Source organism: Gekko japonicus, unplaced genomic scaffold (genome assembly GCF_001447785.1).
Source record: "Gekko japonicus isolate JY-2015 unplaced genomic scaffold, Gekko_japonicus_V1.1 scaffold9, whole genome shotgun sequence".
In the NCBI taxonomy this organism is placed as follows: Eukaryota; Metazoa; Chordata; class Lepidosauria; order Squamata; family Gekkonidae; genus Gekko; species Gekko japonicus.
In genome coordinates, this window is record NW_015168044.1 from 1,755,025 (window position 1) to 1,762,672 (window position 7,648).

General features: G+C 45.7%; 1 protein-coding gene across 1 annotated transcript in view; it reads right to left on the bottom strand.

Annotated features, from left to right (window-relative positions):
* Nucleotides 1–7,648, bottom strand: part of HTRA4 (HtrA serine peptidase 4) — a 12,791-nt gene extending 5,143 nt beyond the window's left edge. Inside the window, exons 1-5 of the mRNA XM_015414183.1 lie at nt 7,186–7,648; nt 3,926–4,025; nt 2,537–2,741; nt 1,439–1,633; nt 401–433 (exon numbers count right to left, since the gene is read on the bottom strand). Of these exons, the coding sequence (XP_015269669.1) occupies nt 401–433; nt 1,439–1,633; nt 2,537–2,741; nt 3,926–4,025; nt 7,186–7,648 (996 nt within the window). The remainder of the gene's footprint in view (nt 1–400; nt 434–1,438; nt 1,634–2,536; nt 2,742–3,925; nt 4,026–7,185) is intronic.

Here is a 7,648-nt window from a genome sequence, read left to right on the forward strand (position 1 = left end):
TTACCTTTCTCAGTTTTTAGATTTGGACATTAAATTTTTTTTCCTACCCATCACTGCTATGGCCTTGTTATATTTAACCTTGACGTGGTACTACTGCTGGTGAAGGAGGGTCTACAACAGTGGTCTACAGCCTGGGTGTTCTCCCCATTCAAGGGAGAGTTGCACTCTGCACTCATCATTCTTTGGAAATCTAAGCTCCAATGGATGGTATTAGCTTGAAAGTCTGCTGGGCCAAATTTGGAGAAAGAAAGATGGGATCTCTCTTATGCACTCAGGTATATGGAATACATTATTAAATGTAATGACAGTTTGTGATGAAAGTACAAACAGGAACTCTGGTAGATCTTCCATCAGCATCAGCAAATTTGCAGGCAAGGAAGAGCAGCAGGAAAAGTCTTACCAAATTCACCAAGGGCCCTCCAGAATTTCCATACTGCAAGATAAGAGAATTGAAAAGGAAGTTCATCATCCACAATCCATTTCTTCTGGCAGAATTCATGGGAAACAGAGCATTTGCAGACAGTTTACACCCCCTTTATCTGTGTCTAAAGGGGCCTCAGCTCAATTCAGAGCTTGGAATGTAAACAGGTTTGGCCATGGTTTACCACCAAGCAAGACTGGGGTTGCCATGCAGAGGAAGGCAATGGCAAACCACCTCTGCTTATGCCTTGCCTTGAAAACCTCCTGGTCCTGAGGTCACCATGAGTCAGTTGCGATTTGACAGCACACAATTATTTACACAGGCATTTTAAGAAAGTTCATAGCAACATAGGAGGATACGTTGACAAATCACCTTTGTTTTCTGTAGTCATTCAATCCCATCCAAAGCCCCACATATAGGGTTGCCAGCCTTCAGGTGGGGCCTGGGGATCTCCCGCTTTTACCACTGATCCCCAGCCGACAGAGATCAGCTCCCCTGGAGAAAATGGCTGCTTTGAAGCGTGGACTCTATGGCATTGTACTATGTGGAGGCCCCTCCCCTCCCCAAACCACACCCTCTCCTGGCTCCACCCCCAAAGTCTCCAGGTATTTTCCAACCCAGATGTGGCAACCCTACCCACATATGCTCCAATGCACTCATGGAAACATGTGTGTAGGTGGGCAGGTTGCCCAATTCCCATCAAATGAGGAAGCAGACTTGCTTGTGCACAGAAATACAAATTTTCCAACCAACAGAGATCAAAGTTCTCTTGTACGTGGGAAAACCCCTATTTTTCGCATTCTTTTGTTTCCTGAGAGCCGCTATATAGAAATCTCACCCCTCCATCTCTGTTGAAGCCATGCAAAAAGCTATGCTTGGTGGTATTAAAATGGGACAGAAAAATGCACCTCTTTAGGGAGCAGAGTCTCATAGTGAAGCTTGAAAAAGTGTGGAAAGCCGATTCTTTATCATGCGTGGTGGCAGTGTGGCTATCAGTTCCCTGGAGGAGTCTCTTACATTGATAATGGCATCTGTCTGAATATATTCCATATCGGAGTCCTTCAGTCCAAGCTCTCTGCCATCTCTCTGAGTGCTGCTTACAATTCCTGTTGTCACGGTGTTTTGCAAGGAGAAAGGACTGCCCAGAGCCACCACGAATTCACCAGGCCGAAGGTCAGAGGATCTGCCCAACAGGAGAACCGGGAGAACCATCTACACAGTAATGGAAACACTTAAGCTTGTAAACTTGCCCGGTCTCCTGTGGCAATACAGAATTTCCTCTAGGTGAGTGAGCAATGAAACTTTAGAAAAATTCTTTGGTACAGGCTAAAAATGGACTCGTGTAAGCTAGTAAAAATGTTATGAACTTAACTGAAAGTGGTTAAACATTAGGCATGAGATAACTGAAGCCATGGGACAGGGTCAACCCAAGACATCTTGAGCCTCAAGGCAAAATATTTGGTAAAATATAAAATGCTTTAAAATAGTTTCCCACAAAGCATAAAGCTGCCACTGTACAACCACCAGAGACATCCATATCAGACTAGATGAGACCTTCTAGCTGTACTTAATTTGATTCCCCCCCCCCGCCTGCTGAGTATTGCTATATCTCCCCAGACCCATAATAGTACTTTCCTATTCTTTCCCAACGTGTGCTCCACAAACTGAAATATCATCTAACAGATGTGGATCTTTCTCCATAAACACTAAAATGTCTGGTTCTGACTGAAATCCAAGATACAAATACAAAAGTACCCCCACACAAACCAAGGCAGGTGACCTCAAGATATATATATTCTTTCTTCCACAGTGATGTAAGTCTATGGAATACAAACAATGCTGAAAATTTCCCCAAAGTTCTCCAACCCCCCCCCACACACACACACACCTGAATTTGTGGCAAATAATGAGTGGGGAAAACTGGGTTCCAACAACATGCCATTGTTGTTTGCACCAAGTCTGTAACTTCTCACAACTTCAGAACTTCAGTATCAGCAGCCTGAATCTTGTAGATGAAATTCTACCCCCCCCCCATCCCAGCAAAAAGGCCAAGGCAGCAGAATTTGTGCCTCTAGAAGTCCATGACGCCCTTCAGGAAAGCAAGGCTGTACTCACGTTGGTGTTTATTTTGATCAGGGCAATGTCTAGCTTATGGTCGACATCTCGGACTTTGGCATCGAACTGGTGGCCGCTCTTGAGCTCCACTTGGATTCTGTGCTTGTTAGTGAGAACGTGGGCATTGGTGATGATCAGACCATCCTCGGACACAATGAAGCCCGAACCACTGGACACCAGCACCTCTTTGTTCGTGTAAGGCAACCTGTCCCAGGATCACAGACATTTTTTCCACCACCACCAACTTTATAGTTTAAGTCAAGGCCTTTACAAGTAAAGCAAGAGGTAACACTTGCAGAGGAACAAGAGCAGTTAGGAAGCACCCTCAACTCACTGCAGTCCAAATGTGCCTTTCTCAATTTCTGAGTGCACTCAAGGGAGACAGAAAGCTTTTCAGACTGGTTCATCTTGAATGGGGAAGGAAGTGGCTGACTGGCTGGCATTCCTGCAGTGTCACCAATAACCTCCCATTCCACTCCTGGAACAGCTTTTAAAATGCTTGCTTAAAGAAAACTGAGAAACATGAATGTGTAGATGAGAGTGCAAGTGGTGTTTAATAAGCAGGCAGCCCTAAGAGGCTGATATAAGTAGTGACAGAAAGAAAGGGCAGGGGAAAAAGTTCTTCCAAAACTTCAGAGAGTTAACTGTCCTTTCTCCCACACACAAGAGGCCTCTTCTAAAAAATTTATTTATTTATGTTATTTATAGTCCGTCTTTCTCACTGGGACTCAAGGCGGATTACACAGAGTGAGTCAATACAATGCCATGTGCTGCAATATGTGCGTGCAACCATCAAAGGGCAACGTATGCTTTCCTCTTCAATGTTTTGGTTTTATTCAAATAGGGATCTATGTCAACTGAACCTAATCATTCCTCGATTAAAATCCACAGAACTTACTGATGAAGGTATCTTTTAATGGGGAGCACCTCTCACTTTAAATAAGTTTTCCCATTTCTAAAATGCTGCCTTTTAGAGACTGAAATGAGAGAGACTGAAATGAGTTGTGTCTCTGCTTACCTCCTCTCCCTTGAAAATGGCTTTCCTAAGCTCACTGCAGCACTACAGGAGTTGCTCTGAGGAGCTGCTATGGTGCTGCAATGCAATTCCGGCCTAGGAAACAGAACACTGCAGTCCTATAGCAAAGGTCTGGCTGCTTCTTCATGACCTTCAATGGGTCTTTAAGGCAAACACTGAGTCATGATGCTATCATGGTTGTTTCTGGCCTGCCCTTCATTGCCCCAGTGGCTTAGCACCAGCGCAGCTAGAACAAGTGAAGCAACTGCTGAAGGGAGAGTCGAAGAAGGACAAGGTGGATTAGATGGCAAAGTTGGGTGGTTAAAAGCTAGGTAGATGGAGAGCACAGTCTGACAAGGCAGCCCTTCTGTTACCTGCGGAAGAGTTCCAAGTGCACGACTGCAGGAGCAATCTTCTCAACCACATCAGCAATGAAGTTGAACTTGTAGCGCGGGCTATTGGTATCCACAGCACCTGCAAGACCCCAGATACCTGTATCACTCACCTGGCATGCTACTGGTATAGCACAATGGTGGGCAGAATGCTAAAGTGATCCTGAACAGTTACCCCCTTCTAAGTCCATTGGAGTCAATGGGCTTAGAAAAGTGCAAGTCTGCTTAGGAAGGCACTGTGAGTTGTGATCTAGGAGACTGCCAGTGCAAATCTCAGCTCAGCTGTAGACTCTCTAGGTGGCCCTAGGCAAGCCATGCTTTCTTCCTCATCTACAGAACAGGGATGATGACAGTGGCCTACTTTGAAGGGCTGCTGTAAGGACAGCTGTGGTAATGATATATACAAAGTCCTCCGAACTCTGAAAGTGCTAATATTATTATAACTTCATCTGAGTGCCCAAGATGCACTGAAAACTAACGTAAGTTTCAAATGATCATATGCAATGCTTTTAAATGAAGTCCATTCACACCTTCAGATATGTCGCCTGATGATTTTATAAATTGTCTGGACATTGGACAAATCAAAGCTGAATTTATGACAACCTCCACTGAAACAAAAGTGTGTGATTTTATATAAGATATAAACATATACATGATTTGAAATGTAGTGTTTGAACCCTGTGTTGGGTGGAAAGGCAGCACAGAAATGTTATAAATAAAGAATAAAATAAAAAGCCACAAAAAATTTTGCGTTTAAACAAGTTCTGGATCCTGAAGGGATGAAAGTTCATATTTAAAGAAATGTCTGACTTTAATGAAATTTTGACTTCTGCCTTATCGGCCAAACTACAAATGATACTGGGGATTCATGAATGGATCCCTATATAGACTTTAAAGCCAATCGTGTGCTCCAGAGCAGAGTTGTACCCCTTCTAAGTCCACTTACTTCAACAGGTTTAGAAAGGTGTTAATTCTCCTTAGAGACTCCTGTAAGTGGCACATCCTTCTCTGCTGGTGGTTAATTAAGATCTGAGATTTTGCAAATGTGACTAACTTAACTAGCCTGGAGATTTGCTATCAACACTTTACTACTAACTGCGCTGTCAGTAATTTAGCTGTTGATTTAACAGTTTCCTTCCTTATTAGAACTTTCAGATAAGCCAGTCATACAATTTCATGAACCCCAGAAAGAAAGACATCCCTAAATTTATATATCCAAGTCAACTTCCGTTCCAGAATTTAGCTATGCGCAGTGAAACTGGTTCATAATTCAGCTGACAGTTGCAAGGCTCACGTCTACGTATAGATCACTCAAACAAGGATGGAAGTTGGTTCCTAGAGCCCTACTTTCGGTTTTCATTCTCTAATCCAACTACAAATAGTGGACGATATTTAAACAGGTCTGCACTCCAGAATAAGCTTGAAGTGACCCCAACTCATACAGGCTCAGAATATGGAGACTGTAGTCTGCAAAGTGCCATGGAGTGGAGCTTGGTCCAAAGACTGGTTCCGAGCAAAGCTCACCAAAACATCTTCACTGTTCTACCACTTTGCTATACAATCCAACAGAACTCCTAGGCCACCCCACAATGGAGCAGTTGGCTCACAAATTAGGCTTTGGACCAGGGAATAATTTATGGCACCTTGCAGGATACCAGGTCTTGATCCCAGGGATGCATGAGTTGGGGTGCTTCAAAACTGGGTTGAGAGTACAGCATCCACAAACCCTTATTCTTCAGCTACCAAGCAAAGCCGAGCAAGGGCTTGCAGTAGTAACTTTGCTTCGGAGCGCTTTGATAAAAAATCTAAGCCTTGGATTAGGCACCCCTCTATAGCATGTAGTAAAGTACGCGTTCCAGATTCTGGGCTCATATGAACTGGGATTGTCTAAAATGTATTTGGGAGTGCAGCATCGCTTCACTGCTATTCTTCATCAATTTAGCAATGCAATTTATGTAATTCCTGGGTGCACGCTGCTGTGGAATTCTCATTGTACTGAAGAATATCAAAGCAGGAGCTGTAAATAAGAAGCCAGTTACTAGGAACCAGCTTCAGATTGCTTGAATCACCTGTGTGCCTAATACCTCAGAGAAGACTGCGTAAACAGACTCCACTGAGAAGGTATCTGGAGTGTCATGACCAGTGTTCCCTCTAAGCTGAGTTAATGTGAGCTAGCTCACACTTTTTTAGCCTCCGGCTCACACATTTTTGTCTTAGCTCAGGAAGGAGGGCTTCAGAGCAAAGTAATTTATGCAGTAGCCAAATCGCTCGCTCACAACTTTAATGCTAGTAGCTCAGAAAGTAGAATTTTTGCTCACAAGTCTCCACAGCTTAGAGGGAACATTGGTCATAACAGTCATCTGCAATAGCAGTAAAGAGAAAGCATCCAGTAGCACATTAAAGACTAACAACATTTGTGGCAGGGTATAAGCTTCCGTGAGTCATGGCTCACTACTTCAGATACAGCAGCAACTCCCAAAAGCTCACACCCTGCCGCAAATTTTGTTAGCCTTTACAGTGCTACTGGACTCTTGCTTTTTTCTACTGCTACAGACAAACTAACAGGACTACCAGTCTTGATCGTCTGCAATAGTCCATTTACACCTTTGCTGCTGCAGTTACCAAGCTGATGTAGACACATGTCTGGAACAGCCTTATGCAAGTGTATGCTTGGTTGGCTCAAACAGCCTAGGCAGAGATGACAGGTCTTGTTACATCCAGAAGATGCAATCATAAATAGCAGCCTGATCGTTTGTGCAGGGAAGGGGGGGTTAACCCTTCAACTTTCACCCAGTTTCACTATTCAATGTCCTGTGGCATTTGAATGGCAGAAGATTGTCCTTGAACACCAGACATTTTTCCTTTAAAATGCTTACAAAGCAAAACCAAGTGGAGGCTCAAGGACTGACTCCCCACACTAACTTCTCTGCATGGTCCATAGGCAAATTGAGGCCACAGGAGCCTATGGACCCTACCAGTCTGTGATCTTCCTCTCATCTGGGCAGTTATAACTACTCAGTCCCTCCCTCTACCCTTTAGGATTTCTACTACTTATTGCCTTTTTATTCCACGCTTCCTCCAAAGGGCTCAGGGTAGCACACACAAGTCTTCCCACCATACTCTTATAATCACAACAACCCTGTGAGGTGGGTTAAGTGACAGATCTCCCAGAGAGCCTCATGGCAGACTGGGGACTGGAACCCAGGTCTCCCCGCCTAGTCCTACTCGGATCACTACCTCACCAGAAATGTTTTCCTCACTTTTTTCTCCGCAGCTGCCCTTCTGCACGGCGATCACAGCCGGCTGGTCCCGAAGGCGCCCTTGCTGGTTCTCCGCCCGCAGCAGGCAGAGGCTGCGATAGGTCCGGCCGTCGCTGCCGCACACGGGCAGGGTGGACTCCGCGCACGAGCAGGTGCCCCGCTGCCGGTTCCCCGGGGGCCTCTGGCAGAAGAGGCCGTAAGCGCAAAGGCCGCCGGGGCCGCACGGCTGGCCCTCCCCGGCCGCGCATTCCCAGCAGCAGCCACAGCGGTCGGGTTGGAAAAGGCCCCCGACGGCGGCGCAGGCTTGGGGCGAGCGCGGAGGGCAGCGCGTCCGCTCGCAAGCCGCCGGGCAGGGCAGTCCCAGGGCAGAGGGCACGACTGAGAGGGCCACCAGAAGGATCAGCAAGCGGAGCAGCAGGGCTGGCCCACGGGGGGCTGCAGCCAT